This window comes from Ipomoea nil, unplaced genomic scaffold (genome assembly GCF_001879475.1).
Source record: "Ipomoea nil cultivar Tokyo-kokei standard unplaced genomic scaffold, Asagao_1.1 scaffold2701, whole genome shotgun sequence".
Taxonomy (NCBI): domain Eukaryota; kingdom Viridiplantae; phylum Streptophyta; class Magnoliopsida; order Solanales; family Convolvulaceae; genus Ipomoea; species Ipomoea nil.
The window spans coordinates 1,314,427-1,330,494 of record NW_017619129.1 but is presented as its reverse complement, the minus strand read 5'-3'; the positions used below and the strand labels follow the sequence as shown (position 1 = coordinate 1,330,494).

The 16,068-nt window shown below is 33.8% G+C and overlaps 3 protein-coding genes across 8 annotated transcripts; 1 reads left to right on the top strand and 2 right to left on the bottom strand.

The window, feature by feature from the left end:
• The first annotated feature begins 4,576 nt into the window (after positions 1–4,576).
• On the top strand, positions 4,577–5,856 carry LOC109155418 (F-box protein VBF-like). The gene is made up of 3 exons (XM_019303120.1): positions 4,577–4,963; positions 5,072–5,190; positions 5,303–5,856. Exons 1-3 carry the CDS (start codon positions 4,706–4,708, stop codon positions 5,781–5,783), a joined length of 858 nt encoding a protein of 285 aa, XP_019158665.1. The 5' UTR covers positions 4,577–4,705; the 3' UTR covers positions 5,784–5,856.
• Positions 5,857–6,649: 793 nt separating this feature from the next.
• On the bottom strand, positions 6,650–8,879 carry LOC109155417 (aldose 1-epimerase-like). 2 transcript variants are annotated; one of them, XM_019303118.1, is made up of 6 exons: positions 8,540–8,879; positions 8,285–8,459; positions 8,146–8,195; positions 7,941–8,067; positions 7,490–7,594; positions 6,650–7,400 (listed from the first exon to the last, which is right to left on the bottom strand). In XM_019303118.1, the coding sequence occupies exons 2-6, from the start codon at positions 8,385–8,387 to the stop codon at positions 6,775–6,777; spliced, it is 1,011 nt and encodes a 336-aa protein (XP_019158663.1). In that variant the 5' UTR covers positions 8,388–8,459; positions 8,540–8,879; the 3' UTR covers positions 6,650–6,774. The 2 variants fall into 2 exon arrangements, with proteins under 2 accessions (XP_019158663.1, XP_019158664.1); XM_019303119.1 differs by having other exon boundaries at positions 8,556–8,879.
• Positions 8,880–10,462: 1,583 nt separating this feature from the next.
• On the bottom strand, positions 10,463–14,209 carry LOC109155320. 5 transcript variants are annotated; one of them, XM_019303005.1, is made up of 9 exons: positions 13,928–14,209; positions 13,404–13,535; positions 12,864–12,953; positions 12,527–12,667; positions 12,159–12,215; positions 11,487–11,513; positions 11,284–11,379; positions 11,006–11,211; positions 10,463–10,828 (listed from the first exon to the last, which is right to left on the bottom strand). In XM_019303005.1, the coding sequence occupies exons 1-8, from the start codon at positions 14,144–14,146 to the stop codon at positions 11,011–11,013; spliced, it is 963 nt and encodes a 320-aa protein (XP_019158550.1). In that variant the 5' UTR covers positions 14,147–14,209; the 3' UTR covers positions 10,463–10,828; positions 11,006–11,010. The 5 variants fall into 5 exon arrangements, with proteins under 5 accessions (XP_019158550.1, XP_019158552.1, XP_019158551.1 ...); XM_019303007.1 differs by having other exon boundaries at positions 10,463–10,766; XM_019303006.1 differs by lacking the exon at positions 10,463–10,828 and adding an exon at positions 10,839–10,931.
• Positions 14,210–16,068: the final 1,859 nt, after the last annotated feature.

Sequence of the window (16,068 nt, the reverse complement as noted above, 5' to 3'; positions counted from 1 at the left end):
TAACTTCAAAATGCTAAAATTTAAAAAGCTGCTCAAAGTAACTTTTTCAATTAGCTTTTTTTTTTTTTTTTTTTTTTTTTTTTATAAAAATAAGTTATATCAAAAGCTATCAGCTAACAGCTAATTTACCAAACACATTGCTACAATCAACTAATTTTATCAACTAGTTATACCCTCTAATTAACCTAATCAGCTAACAGCTAACAGTCATTTACCAAACAGGGCCATAATTTTTGTTTTTAATAGTTATAGAGAACTATATCTATATCTATAAAATAAAGTTCTACCAAAGAGTTTTTCTGTCTATTTTCATATGTTGTATGATATGTTGGGCGTCGGTCGAGTTGGCAGAGTTTAGCCTCTTCTCAATTTGAAGCGTGGTGTTGTGATTATCAGGGAGAGTTGTGATTAAATGTTTAATATTCACCTACTTATCACCAATTGATTTTAAGAAGGATATAACAACCAGATAAACAAAAAACTCTGTAGTTAAGCTGCTTGACTTACATAATAAGTGACCAAAGTTGATAGTACCTCAAACTTATTAGAGAACCTTTAGTGGAATTTACTCTATTTCTAAGAATACATGGTCTTCTCTTTTACTTAAATCAAACATTGTTTGTTGTAGCACAAATTTTAATTTTCTATTCTAAATCTATATTGCTTTAATTAAAATGTACATTTTATTACAAGTTGATCTATTATGTATGAGACAAAATTTCTCTCTATTTTAAGAATTTAAATGCAAAAATTTCATTATCTAATCAATCTTATAGGGGAAAAATAATATTTCAAAATATCAATGAGTTCACAAGATGAATATGTCAAATATATATAACAACAATTGAGGTCCAAATCATATACACAAGAAAAACTTATGAATTCATATGTTATAACTTAATTATATAACTCTTTAATTACTATTCGACAACACCATATCAGTAAGCCTATTAGAAACATGTCACTTTTAACAACTCATTTTTACTACTACATTTATTACATGTTGAAAATACTCACTTTGATTATATTAAAAATAATCATTTATATTTTATATTAATTATTTAATATTAAAAAATTGTATTAAGTATTTATTATTTTGATGTTCGTGTTGGCAGTAATTTAATCGCGCAATGCGAGCAGTATAACTAGTATATATATGAAGACTATATAATACTCAACTTCAACATAAACATTTGCCTCACATCACAATATACGTAGAGATTTTCTCAACATAAAATTTCAAAATAATACATTTTCAAAAGAAATCATTTTTAGTAAGTATGGAGGAATATCACATCAACCAACCAAATAATGGGCAATGTCCTAATTACTTAAGCCCTAGTGAACAATAATAACTCTAATGAACACTACACAGAAATTCTATTTAAACCAATCAAATAATGGGAAAGGTCTTAATTAATAAGCCCTAGTGAAAAGTAATCACTCCATTGAACACAACGCAAATTAAAAATTCATTTAAGTGGAACATAACTAATACCTTAAGTGTGCGCACCCCTAATGGGTTTCCAAACCCAATGAGTAGTAACTAGTCCTAGTAATTAGGATGTATTTCTATTGACTACTACTCAACAGGGTAAATACCCTAGTGGTGGACTCCGCTAACCACTCATAATTGTATCAAATCTTAACAATTTTGAGTGAGCAGCAATGCATTAAAAACAAACCTTTTGTTTATACAAGCAATTCAAAGGGTATCTCTTTAAAAAAAAAAGAAGTAAAATTAGTGTTATTTATTAAAAAAAACACTGGTTTCATAATTTTTTTTTTAAAAAAAAGGATTTCAAATTTCGGTTTGGTTTCTGTTGGAAACCATACTGGTTTCCGCATCTTTTCGGCTGTGGGTTTTTATTCCCACAGCCGGAAACCATCTCAGGTGTCCGATGTTCGTTAGATCGGTCACCGGAGACTAAAATAAATTTAAAAAAAAAAAAAGAGAGAGAGAAATACCTTGGTGATTGATGGAAGAAGAGATTTGGGAGATAATTATATTGCTAGATTTATAATTAAGATAATTATATTTAGAAATATAAATTTTATTTTTGTATGATTAATATAAGTAAATAAGTATATGTATGCAGATTTACAAATTGTGAAGCACATTTATTTAATTTTATAATTTCATTTCCTTAATTATATTTCATATTACCTTAATTATAATTAATAAATTGCACTTAGAAATTAAAAAAAAATTAATTTTTAAATTTTGTATGAGTTAATGTAGTCATTCACTAACAATATGTAACATATTTAGGTATATTTATAAATGTTTATGAATTTTCTAATTAAGAGAATGAGTTTAGGCAAATTTTAAAATGAAATTTTCTTAATAAGTAACCATTGTAGCAATCAATGTGTATAATTATTGTAGTAATCACAATTTTATAAAATATATATATATATATATATATATAGAAAAACGCTCATATGTGGTCATGTCATTAGGTGTGGTCGTGTGGTCGTATCTGGGTCGTTGAATCAGTTTAATCTAAAGGCAATGGTAATTCTGAGAATTTTCGCGCGTTTTAGTAAGTGGGGGTGTTATGGTAATTACAGTGACCATTTATAGCGGGCGGGTTCCAGAATACACCAATAGTGTTGACAACATACACCAATAGTGTAATAAAACACACCACAGTGAAACACACCAATGGTGTATTCCCGTGTTATGGTAATTACAATGGCCATTTATAGCGGTCGGGTTCCAGAATACACCAACAGTGTTGACAACATGCACCAATAGTGTAATAAAACACACAACAATGTGATTTTCCCTATTCCGGTGTTTTATGACAAGTTTACCCTTACACTTCTCTGGGTAGGAGAATGTGCGCGAAAATACTGGAAAAAATCTTGATTAATATGAATCATTAGATCTATCTAATCTAATGGTCTATAATTGACCATATGACCACACCTAACAACATGGCCACATGTGAGCGCTCCTCTATATATATATATATATATATATATATATATATATATATATATATATATATATATATATATATATATATATATATATATTTAATAGCATACAAAATACTATAAATATAATATATCTCTATATAAATGGATAGAAAGAGATGTTGATAATACTGTTGTTATTATATAAATATAGATAATTAAATATAATATCATATTTTTTCTTGTATACAAAAATATTCTTATTTTAAAATTTTACATTGATACTCGATTTTTAATTTAGGGACTATATTAGCCCTACAAAAAATTTTAATTTTAATTTTGTATGCTATGAAAATAGATACCTTACCAAATATATATGGAAATTCCTATTATATTGTTATATGTAAATATCTTTTCATTTTCTTTTCAAAATTTTTTTAAATAAATGATAACATAAACCGTGCATCGCACATGTAAAATACTATTTGATTTTATAATAAGAGTAATATCAAGTTTTTGTTATAAAGTAATACAACACATACTTCAATTTTTTACTCTATTTTCTATCTTTACTTACATGACACATCTTGATTTATTAAAAAAAAAAAAATGTAAACCATAATTTTAATTCTTTCTTTTTTCAATAAAATTAAGACACCAGACGAAAATTTTATTTTCCGAAAAGTACACTTCCTTGCGTAGAGTGGTTCAAGAAATCCAACTTAGATGATCATTATATTGCCAATTTTGGCGGCTTGGAATCACATGCTGCCCATATTGGCCTACTATGACACTAGCCTCCAGCCCCCTCTCCCGCCGCTATACACATTGGTTGATGTTCAGAGAACTAAGGTGGTTTGAGAAAAAGGACCCAGGATGCTAGAATGTTTAGATTAAATTTTTGGTGTGTATATGAAGATTATAATATAATTAGTGGGTCAATTGTATAACTCATGATTTTCCTTTACAGTGATTTTAAGAGTAAAGTTCTGCAAGTATAAGATTAGTATGTTAAAATTGAGATCATCTAAGTTTAAAAAAATTAGTTACATACATAGCATAAGAACAATTGTAACTATAATTGTAGGAATATCAATTCAAATAATAAGTTGAATATTAACGTGGATAAAAAATAAAAAAAAATCAGTCCGACGAAGCATGTGAGAGGATGTAAATCACAGTGACTCAATGACTAATGTCGGTGCGCTGCCGCTATGGATATTTGAATCTTAGTTTTTTCTCTCAAATATTGTTTATCGAACCAGTGAGTTAAGCTCGTGTGGCAACAAAGGATAATGAATTGAAATTGTGTGGATATATAAAAAGTAATGGGTAAATTGTAATAGAGTCTTATTTTTGAAAATGAGAAAGCACTGCATGGATAAATAAAGCCTAACCATTACTAATTAATTAAATATTTTAGATGGATAATGATTGGACGGAAAGGAATTAGGGTTCATGTATATACTTGATTTTGTATGGATTCTAGATTTAAGCATTATATTATCAAGAAGTTTCCCTCATGAAGCAAGAAGCTTCCTGGGAAGAGCCAAGAAGCATGCAGCAGTACGCGTAGTGGAATGATAGATAATAAAGTCATAAAGACCAAATAAATATAATAAAACTCACCTAAAACAAGTGTATATAAGTTGAGCAGAACAGAGCACCTCACCAACAAACAAACACATAATTCAAACTATAACACCCACCCTCAAATTACCCATTCTTTCAACTCTTCTTCTTTATTGGCTTTCTTGAATTTTCATAGTATTCTTAGAACATGCCAATAATGGAGATGTTGCCGGAAGATTGCCTTTCCACCATTCTTTCCCTCACTTCCCCACTCGACGCCTTCCGTCTATCATCGGTATCTTCCACCCTCCGCTCCGCCGCCGACTCCGACTCCGTCTGGGGCGGATTCTTGCCGCCGGATTATAAAGAAATCGTCGCAAAATCTGTAACGGCGACCACGTTTTCGTCAAATAAGGACCTCTTTGTCCGTCTCTGCAACTCCATACTCATAGATGATGGTAAAAAGGTACTGTACTGTTTCCCAGCTTAATTTCTTTCAGCTTTGGAAATTGGAACTACTCTAAAATCAAACCAATAAGAAATAGTACTAAAGATGTAAGATTTATATTTACAGAGCTTTGCACTAGAAAAGTCAAGTGGTCTGAAGTCATATATGCTGTCTGCAAAAGAGCTCTCAATTTTATACAGTGACGAGCCTGAGCATTGGACATGGAAATCCATCCCAGAATCAAGGTAATTAAATCCAATTCTTGCAAAATCTTGTCAAGAATTCAAATTGCAAGAAACCCAAAATTCTCCAAACTTATTAATGCGTGCTAATTAAACTTCATTCAACTGCTTACAGGTTTTCAGAGGCGGCGGAGCTGAAAATGATCTGCCGGCTAGAGATTGAAGGGAAAGTGAAACGAGGGATTTTGTCGCCAAACACCAACTACGGCGTTTATCTGGTGATGAACATATCGGACGGCGCCTTTGGGCTTGATTCGAGGCCGTGCGAGATGTCAGTCAAAGTGGGTGATCGAGGAGCCGCCGCCGCCGGCATTGCGTATTTGCAGGCCGCCGGCGGTGCGGAAGAGCGGCGGCCTTATAGGAACCGCGTTGGCGTTGAAATGGCGAAGCCGCAAGGGATTGAAGGCGGCGAGAGACGAGATTCACGGCGGAGGAGCGATGGGTGGATGGAGGTTGAGCTCGGAGAGTTCTTCAACGGCGGAGAAGACGGCGGCGATGAGGAGATTACGATGAGTTTGTCGGAGGTCAAAGGTTGTCACGTTAAAGGCGGACTTATCGTACAAGGCATTGAAATTAGACCTAAATTCCGATCATAATTTTAATCTTTTTTTTTTTTAATTATCATAAACTGTAATTTTTAATTAGTCACGAAAATGATTGTTTTCATTCTTTGAAGGATCAAAATAGAAAGGACTAAAACAATCACAAATAAAAGTTACACTTTTAATTACTAAAATATTTCTAACAAGTAAGGATTAAATTTATATTTTGATGTGACTTAAAGATTAGAAATGCAATTATTATCTTTTTAAAAAGAGGATATTGTTTCGTTGTTGTCTGTTGTTGAATTTCAATCTCATTTATATTTTTATGTTAATTAATTCTACAATAAGTAATGATTAGCATTAGGTTTAGACTAAAAAAAATTAAGGGACAGGAGTTGTTGTCCACTTATCCACAAAGACTTCAAATATAGTCTTCTCCCCATACATTTATGATTTATTCTTGTGGGTAGCCTGATTTGTTTGACGCGTTGACTTATCTTGTAAACTCATTATTTAAACTGTTGATTAATAATATACATAAAATCCTTTCAAAAAAATATACATAAAATATTAATATAAATTATAATTAAGGAAATTATATTATAGAATTTGCCTAAATACATATTAAGTGTATATACAATGTATTATACAATTGTATTAAGAAATGTGTCCGGGGCACCTTTAAGAGGCAAAGTATTAGCCAGATTGATTGTTCTATCAAGAGGGATTTTGAACTCCCAACTCCTGCCAATTAATAAATTTACTCCACAAAAGTATACCATTATACCAACATCAAATATGTAAATTAAGACGAGATTAATTGTAATGTGGTACCCAATCGAACAAGTCTAATCCCTTCCCTATAGCTTTATAATGAAATAATGGCCTCAACTTTAGATGTATAGGACTATAACATGTAACATAAACAGCAAAATGAAGTAATCATTAATTATTTAGACTGTAAAGATGTCTGATTACCAAAAGTGAGGTTGAAGCAAAATGTGCATAAAGGCAGTAACTTTATTGCAGAATTTACCATCTTTTACTCAACTGAGAACTCATACACCATGGTGTGTTGATACTTTTCACCAGGCTGGACAATAACGGACGGGAAATTCGGTGTGTTGACAGCATTCGGGAAGCCCTGAGTCTCTAAACAAACCCCGGCATGCTTATTGTAGACGGCCCCACCTTTTCCAACGACCCCATTCACATAGTTCGCGGTGTAGAATTGCATCCCAGGGGCGTTCGTCCATAAGTTAAGAACCCTGCAGCTCTTGGGATCCTTGATCTTCACCGCATGCTTCAACCCGGACTTCTCGACTCCACAGTCGAGTACGTAGTTGTGGTCGTACCCTAAACCAACCTGCTGGATATCTCGGCCAATCTTCTTTTCGGTGGTGAAATCAAACGGAGGAGTGTCTTTAACCGCCTTTATTTCTCCGGTAGGAATAGTGTTCTGATCCACCGGGGTATAGTGATTAGCCCACAACTGAGCAGTGTGTTCGAGAATGTCCCCTGAATTGTGGCCCGCGAGGTTCCAATAAGTATGTTGAGCCAAACTGACTGGAGTTGCCTTGTTTCCAAGAACAGCTTCCATGTCAAGCCTCAGTGTTGTCTTAGCAGTAAGACTGTATGTTGCAGTAATGGAAAGATCTCCCGGGTAACCTGGACATCGAGATTCCGATGATGATGATGAGTTCTAAGGATATAAAATTATTCCATAAAATAAAAATCAAGAAAGATGTGATATGTACCTTCCTCCCCATCATGACTATGATATTTGAAGGAAATTGATGGATTTTCACCCTCCTTAAATTCAGAAACCTCCCAGACAACCTTGTCATATCCCTTCATTCCACCTTAAACAGAAAAAACAGTCAAAATAATTCAATATTCCCTACATAATGTAGAAGATCATCATCCTACATAATAAACCAATAAAGGACCGTTGGCTCGATAAACACAAGATTCCAATTTCAACTCCTATATTGGTAACCACAATGTTCCAAGTTCAATTATCTATTGGCCTTCTTGGCTTGAGCCGGTCAGCTCTGAGCTTAAAGTACACTTCGGGTAGTGGTTGTGGGTTTCTCCGTAAATCAAAACCATCCTGCTTGACTCAAACCAAGCTACTATCCAATATCTCATCGAATCAAATAGCAATGAAATAGAATCTATACTACATTCTGATTATGAAGAACTCACCATGGAGACTGTTAGGGGGCCTGTTTAATGGCAGAGAATATCCAACTCCATTGAGTGTGAATTTCCCATCTTTGATCCGATTGGCCACCCGCCCCACAATGCATCCAAAGTATGGACCCATCCCTTTCTGAACTCATATCATCATTATCACCAATTCCTCGTAAGAAAACACAAAATATATATGAAATGGGGTCACAAAACTCACCTGGTAGGGTTCAAGCGTGTCGAATCCAAGAACCACATCATCCAATTTCCCTTCAAAAATCACACACACGCAACAGAGATATGAGATAAAGATTGGATCTTTATATGAGTGAATAAATGATCGAAGGAAGGCGGCATACCATCTTTATCTGGTACAGACAAGGAGGTGATGGTGCAGCCATAGTTTGAAACCTTAACTTGGATTGTGCCATTGTTGAGTTCAAAGATATTTGCTTCCGCCATTGTTCTACAATCACCAAAATTCTCGAGATACTTCGTTCGATGTGTTGCAGCAGTGGGAAGGCATTGTTATATCTAATGGGTTGTGGGCTAGGGTTAGAAATGGGTCATGGACAGCAGGCTTAACATTAATAATAATTAATAATAATAATAACACCACCCTGAAATTACCCAATCTTTCAACTCTTCTTCTTCTTCTTCTTCTTCTTCTTCTGGGCTTTCTTGGATTTTCATAGTATTCTTAGAACATGGCAATGAAGAATTTGGAGATGTTGCCGGAAGATTGCCTTTACACCATTCTTTCCCTCACTTCCCCACTCGACGCCTTCCGCCTATCATCGGTATCTTCCGCCGTCTGGGACGGATTCTTGCCGCCGGATTATAAAGATATCGTCGCAGCAGATGGGCGGATGGAGGCTGAGCTAGGAGAGTTCTTCAACGGCGATGAGGAGATTACGATGAGTTTGTCGGAGGTCAAAGGTTGTCACGTACAAGGCGGACTTATCGTACAAGGGCATTGAAATAATAAGACCTAAATTCCAATCATAATTTTAATCTTTTTTTTTTCTAAAGTAAAAGTGATATTACTTGATAATTTAATTCTAATTTTGAAAATTTTACCTCAAATTTGAAAAAAAAAAAAAAAAATTAATGTTTAAAATTCGATAACGGCAATGTGGAGATTATACTCAAAGTGAGCAAATCTTTTGTGGGCATCAACATATTTACCTCATCCTATGTGTTCTGTAGGGTTATGGAGTGGGAGAGAGGGTCTTGGGGTTGGAGATTCAGTCTTTGAGAGAAAAAAATTAATGTGATACGGACTTATTTATCTTGTTGTAAGTTATAAGCTTCGACTTTATGTAATACATGTATATTTTTTCAATAATTAATTTCATTATTGATTTATTGGCTATTATATTTTTTTTTATTTCAACTTTTGTGTTTGCAATTGATCAAATGTAGTATTGAACTATTAAAAATGTAAAGAGTATTATTTTGTCTGTCTAAGACATTAAATGAAACTTAAAAGTCAAATCATAACTTTCACAATGAGTGGAATAATCTTATAAAATTCAAATTTAATTTTTGGTTAGAAAAAATGTGCAGCAATATCAATTAAAAGAATTTTATTAAAAGAATAATTGCTTCTTTTTTTTTTTTTTTTTTTTTTTTTGTCTTTTAAGTTATAATTTTTCTTTTAATTTTTAAGTTATAAAATAATACGGAGTATAAATTTAGTCTTTAATTATCATAAACTATAATTTTGACTTTTAATTAATCACGAAAATGATTGTTTTCATTCTTTGAAGGATCAAAATAGAAAGGACTAAAACAATCAAAAATAAAAGTTACACTTTTAATTACTAATAAAATATTTCTAAACAATGAAAAAATTATAACAAGTAAGGATTAAATTTATATTTTGATGTGACTTAAAGATTATAGAAGTGCAATTATTATCTTTTTAAAAAGAGGATATTGTTTTGTTGTTGTCTGTTGTTGAATTTCAATCCCATTTATATTTATATTTTTATGTTAATTAATTCTACAATAAGTAATGATTAGGATTAGGTTTAGACTAAAAATATTAAGGGGCAGGAGTTGTCCACTTAGGCACTAATCCTCAAAGATTTCAAATATAGTCTTAAGGGGCAGGAGTTGTCCACTTAGGCACTAATCCTCAAAGATTTCAAATATAGTCTTCTCCTCATACATTTATGATTTATTCTTGTGCATAGGCTGATTTGTTTGACACTTAGACTTCGTCTAGTAAACTCATTATTTAAACTGTTGATTAATAATATACATAAAATATTAAGAAATTATAATTAAGGAAATTATATTATAGAATTTGCCTAAATACATTAAAAAAAAAAACTAAATACATATTAAGTGTATATACAATTATATAAGGAAATGTGGGCCAGTAACATTCAAAAAAAATATAAGGAAATGTGTCCCAGAGACACCTTTAAGAGGCAAAGTACTAACCAAATTAATTGTTCCATACAGAGGGGGTTTGAACTCCCGACCACTCTTAAGGAATGAGAGTGCACGACCACTTATGTCAACCAAGCTAGTTTATACTCATACAAAATTGGTCATGTCATAATAATATTGGGACCAAAAAGGAATGTTATGATAAAAAAGGACTAAAAATACATTATTTGTATACTGAATGTACATTATTTGATAGTATAGTCCACATAGCTGTGTGGACCATGGTCCACGCAATAGTGATTGGCGAGAATACAAAAAGATGCACACCCAAAACTAATTATGTTTATGTCGGGTAGAACCGAGGCCAGTACCATCTCATCCATCCACACCCCGTATGTTGCATTTAATCTTCATTAATTGAACTTTGGTCTGGAAAGCCTAAATGCAGAGGATGCATATGTTCATTCCCTTGCTAAACTGATCTCAATATCAACCTTCACCTAAGAGTGGTGAGAATTTTTTAATTTTTTAAATTCCAAGCCACTTAACATTTGCAATCTTTCAAAATTTAGATTGCAAAAATGCTAGTCTTTTCAGCCTCACCTTGCAAATGTCAAGATATTGTGACATTCCAAAAAATGAAAAATTTCTTGGGTGACATAAAATGCTATCCTTACCTCTTTCAGGGGCTCGGATGGTCTAATGTTGTCTCTATGGTATCAATGCAGCAGCCGACTGATCGCCCCGAACCCATGGCCTCTGCTAGCCTTAATCTAACTTCACGATAGCCAATTAATATCACTAAGCTGTTAAGGACTGCCCATCTTAAGTGCAATTCGGCATCGTCCTCTCTGGAGTACAACCATTTCAGCACTTTGTCCAACTATCCCATAATGCATTTCAAGGTAGTCGGTCATTGCTACTTAAACCAGGAAAATCACAGCACTACACTAACCTTCTCAACATCCGAGTGAAGTAATTCTGAGTATCCAAACTCCAAGTACTCCGCAACCAGCCCTCCCAGTGTTACGCATAAGAACCTGTTCAAAGCCTAGCGTCGAAGACAAGATAGCAAGAAGGTCAGACGTTTGGAAAATTATGAAGATACGGTTTCTTAAGATGATGCCTGAATTGATGAAAACTGAGAATGTATCTGACCTTTGATGACACTTTGTTTGTGTTTACCTGAAAGGATGCGTAATCTGTTACAGAGTGAATCCAGGTAGAACCACAAAACAATAACACTATAATGACTTTGGCCTTGTTTGGTAAAATAGTTAGCCTATCAGCCAATTTTGGCTTGTTTGACCACTATTAGCTGCTTGACTTGGTTAAACAACCAATATGAGTATTTGATTAATTAACTTTTTGTAACAACTTATTGTTTCAAAACACTAAAATTCAAAAAGCTGCTCAAAACAGCTTTTTCGATAAGCTTTTTGAGAAAGTCATTTTGTATGTAATCAGCTATCAGCTAACAGCTAATTTACCAAACATCTTTCTACAATCAGCTAATGTTATCAACTAGTCAAACACGCTAATCCAATCAGCTAACAGCTATTTAACAAACACCCCCTTTGTCAAAACTGCATAAAGTCCGCAAAGTTTTGGAGAAGTATAGTTTGCAAGATGGAAGGGTGAAATTAACACTCGGAAGGAAAGAAAACTGTCATGGTTTGTCTATCGAACAGGTATCTGAAGCTCTTAATGTCATTGCATTATGGTGTACACTCAACATAATGGCATTATAAATACAGTACAATAAGAGAAGAAATATTTAGTTCTGGGTAAATGTTGCTTCTATTTATGATTCAAACAAATTACTCTCACCTCAACCTTTTGCTTTATTTTCGTAAGTTTTTTGCATGGTACAGTTGAAGCACCAACCTGGAATACATGGAAGTTCAGAAAAGTAAACTCTAGGAAATAACATGAGAAAGCCATAGGAAAATAGAACCATTTTTACCCATGTACTTCAAGAAAGACAGTTACCATGTTGCAAGTACAAATATCAAATTATTTTATGAGTAACTGAAGAAGAAAATTTCAGAAGGAATTCACTATAAATACAGGAAGAAACCATTATAAGGGTATCTAAGCGAGAATTTAACATAATGAAGAAAAAACTCTAAATAGCAGTCAATTTTCAAAAAAGAAGTTTGGCTGATATCCTACAACATAAGGGCAAATGATCTTACTTCTCTGAGAAAATCAAAGCCACAGAACTCAACATTTCCCGGAGCAAACTTGTCCTGCATTAAATCTTCCACACTAGGTACTTTGTATCTATATGGTAAAACCCCCACCAAGTAACCTACAAGAAAATGACCTGCCTCGTGCTGCCAAAGGTGAGTGAATTAGTGAAATTAGTCAAAGCACTAAAGCAATTTCCTTTGTAAACACATCTGAAGCTTTCTAGAGAGCTTAGTTAATTGCAGTCACCACTCCTTCAATTCATGGGCTTCGGTAATAGCACATTTGAAGCATGTGACCTTATTATTACTAAAAGGAAAGAGGATGAAAATGATGGCTCACTTGAATACATATTTGATGGTCTTCAAGAGCGGAACTAGAGGCTTCACTAGAATCAGTGTCCACAGAGTTTTCCATTGCCAAAATTGAGGCCTACAAGAAGAGATTGAGACTAAGTCATCTGATTAACCATAAATCTGCATCTACAGAGTTAAGAAAGTTTTGCACTGTAAGAATATGAAAGAAAACTTTTCTAAGTAGCAAATTAAGTCAGTATGTCATGTCTCTCAAGCGGCAGTATTGGAGACCAAAAGAAAAGAAAGGCTAGTTGTATCAATATCTGCTTACAAGACTATATAAATACTTCTTACAAGTTCCTGATTCTTGATTACACAGGTGAACAAAAGAAAGCAACAACCTCACACAAACATTCAAATGCCATATTTACCCATTATTTTGGTCTTGATGTTATCTTTCTTCCTCTACATCTACTTAGTTCCAACTAAATGTGAATGCTAGCAAGTTATAAGGTTTAAACACTGCGGTCCCAATATCCAATTATGGACATAAGTACATTGAGCACCATAAATGCAGATCAAATACCTCCTCATCTAACGATGCAAACTCGATGCTGCACTTGATCGAATGTATAATAGAATCAACTAGCCGCTCAAGAGACGTTGTATCAAGCAAATTCACGTTCAATCCATCAAGCTCCACAACCCTTTTAGGAACCTAAGCAAATATTACTAAAATAACTGAGAAAACACACATTTTATTTCGTAACCACAAAGCATACTGCAAATTAGAGTGCCACACCGAGCAAGGTAGCCGGCTAGCCCCAGGTAGATGTTCATTGCATCTGAACTACATGTTCATAGAGTTTGAACTAAACATTTGGTATCCAAATGTAATCATGGTTGAACTATACATTAAACCGAAGTTTATGTTAATCCAATTAGTCAGAGCTCATATAACTTTTCACTGGTCCTAAATTTTACCAATTAATATAATAAAAGCATGCCTATTTAACCTTATCATATTCGATTAACAATTCCTTTTTCCTCTAGAATGCAAATTTTTATAGAATTTGAGAACAAGATAAAATGAAACTATAAATGCGCTACCAGTTGGGCGGCGGCGAAGCCGCGGAGGCCACCGGGCTTTCCTTGCAGCTGCTTAACGAGAGATACAGCCGCCTTGTAATTCCCCTTCTCTAGTTCCCAGTCCACTCTTCTCAGTGCCCGTCGTCGTCGTATTCCCTCCGCCCCATTCGCTCTCGCCCAAATCAAGGCTCGATTCCTCGCCGGCGCGGGAGCTGAAAGCTCTCTCAACGGGAAACTCATCCACGGGCAAAGGCAGGTGTATGGTACGAAGGCTTCCGTTGGGACAAATTTGATTTTTGGAAAAAATGTAATTTTAGTTTCTTAATTATTTCTTCTTTTAAAAAATAAAAAAATAAAAATAAAGGCAAATTAATTAATCATAAGCATAAATGTTTACAATACAGATAATGCATTCTTTACCGTCAAACATAGAAATAAATTTCCTAGCAATGTTATAGAAAATTCGGATCGCTGATTGTTTTACAAACTTGAAGCCGAAGTTGTTGGATGAACTTGGTGCTTCTTTCTTCACAGATATGGTCAAACATAGCCAAGCCTGACTTTGGTGAGACCATTTTATCATTCCATGCTTATGAGAAGAACTCGCCAAAGAAACAAGAGGAAAACTCGCCAAAGAGACGAGAGGGAAACACTAGCCAGAGAGACGAGAGAAAACAAACTAGTCAAAGGAACAAAAGGATAATGTAAAACCAAAAGAAAACAACATGAACAAAAAAGAGGGTGGAAAACTTGTCAGATCTGTAGAGTCTCTGAAGCCTTCTCTGAAAAACAATCGGAGATGATCTGAGATCTAACACTTAATCCTAAAACAGTCGGAGGATAAAGTCTACTAATGGCACCGCCGGCTCAACCCTCTATCAGAGCGTCAGCTGGTAGCACCAAGTCGTCGGGCCTTTACTTTGTGGGAGCAACCGAAAATGGGAAAGAAAGTGATTGAGTTTTGGGAGAGAAAGCGGTTTTTCAGTTAGAAGGGATTATAATGAAAGCAATGTTTCTTAATTATTTCTAGTTAGTTTAGTTTCAAACTTTTTATTTTTACAATATATACTCATCACTCTTCAAAATTGTTACAGTTTTAACACCTAGGACAATAAAATTTAAAAATTATTAGTAAAATTTTGCTTAGTACGTGTTATTTTAGTATTTTTTAATGTTTATTCTTTAATTATTATTATCTTGTTTAGTCACGATATTTTATCTATATCTACATCTACAAATCTAATAAGAGCCAATAATATTAGGCTCTTAACTGGAACAAAAAAAAAATGTAGGTAGTAGTTGTTTCTTAAAATGAATGGTTCATATTATTTTGATTTTAGTAATTTAATTTTTAATAATTTTTCTTATTTACCCTTTATTATATTATTTTCTTCCCTTAAATAACCCTAAATTTCGTTGGTATAAACTTTAGTAACGAAATATTTCGTTAACTATTTATTATTCTTAACATACTCATTAATTTATATAAGAAAGGTCTTAGGTTCGAACCACATCCCAATTAAAGTTGGCATAATTGTTAAACATATATTATGAATATGTTAAAATGCATTATATATATATATATATATATATATATATATATATATATATATATATATATATATATATATATATATATATATATACGCCAGGGGCGCGCGTTGCTTCCCACGATCCCAGAGACGACGTTCCGCGGGCGTATCAAAGGCCCGGGCTTTGGCCGCCCCCCGAATCCTCGCTGGTCCGCGCCCCGAGTAGATCGGCGGACCGGCTCTCACCGTTCCACATACTACCGGGGCGCATCGCCGGTCTCCATCCGCATTTAATTAAGTAGTACAATAAGCTCTAAAACAAATGTATATGCCATTTTGGCACGAGAACGACGTATCGGATCCCATGAGGTCACTTATATGGATGAGGTCATGAGATCTCATCCCATCCATTAAATCATTACAAATAGAAGGTTGAGATTGAATGAGATTTCTTATATATTTAAGGTAGTAGTCTAAGCATAAGGGTGAATTAGTCATTGTATTCTTAAACTATTTTTTGGTTACAAATCAATTGGGATACATACCATCCGAATGGTAATATGATTAGATATATATTAACAGTAACAAACGCTATTCATTTTGTAGCCTGAAGTGTTTGTTCCTGAAGTC

Bases quoted from the DNA above. Each gene is read 5' to 3' on its own strand.
- LOC109155418 (XM_019303120.1), top strand. From the start codon at position 4,706: ATGCCAATAATGGAGATGTTGCCGGAAGATTGCCTTTCCACCATTCTT. The intron at 4,964-5,071 runs GTACTGTACTGT...TTATATTTACAG, and splicing joins TCATAGATGATGGTAAAAAG to AGCTTTGCACTAGAAAAGTC. The intron at 5,191-5,302 runs GTAATTAAATCC...AACTGCTTACAG, and splicing joins AAATCCATCCCAGAATCAAG to GTTTTCAGAGGCGGCGGAGC.
- LOC109155417 (XM_019303118.1), bottom strand. From the start codon at position 8,387: ATGGCGGAAGCAAATATCTTTGAACTCAACAATGGCACAATCCAAGTT. The intron at 8,068-8,145 runs GTGAGTTTTGTG...ATATGAGTTCAG, and splicing joins ACACGCTTGAACCCTACCAG to AAAGGGATGGGTCCATACTT. The intron at 7,595-7,940 runs GTGAGTTCTTCA...TTTCTGTTTAAG, and splicing joins GCCCCCTAACAGTCTCCATG to GTGGAATGAAGGGATATGAC.
- LOC109155320 (XM_019303005.1), bottom strand. From the start codon at position 14,146: ATGAGTTTCCCGTTGAGAGAGCTTTCAGCTCCCGCGCCGGCGAGGAAT. The intron at 12,216-12,526 runs GTAAGATCATTT...CATGTATTCCAG, and splicing joins GCTTTGATTTTCTCAGAGAA to GTTGGTGCTTCAACTGTACC. The intron at 11,212-11,283 runs GTTAGTGTAGTG...ATTATGGGATAG, and splicing joins TTCACTCGGATGTTGAGAAG to TTGGACAAAGTGCTGAAATG.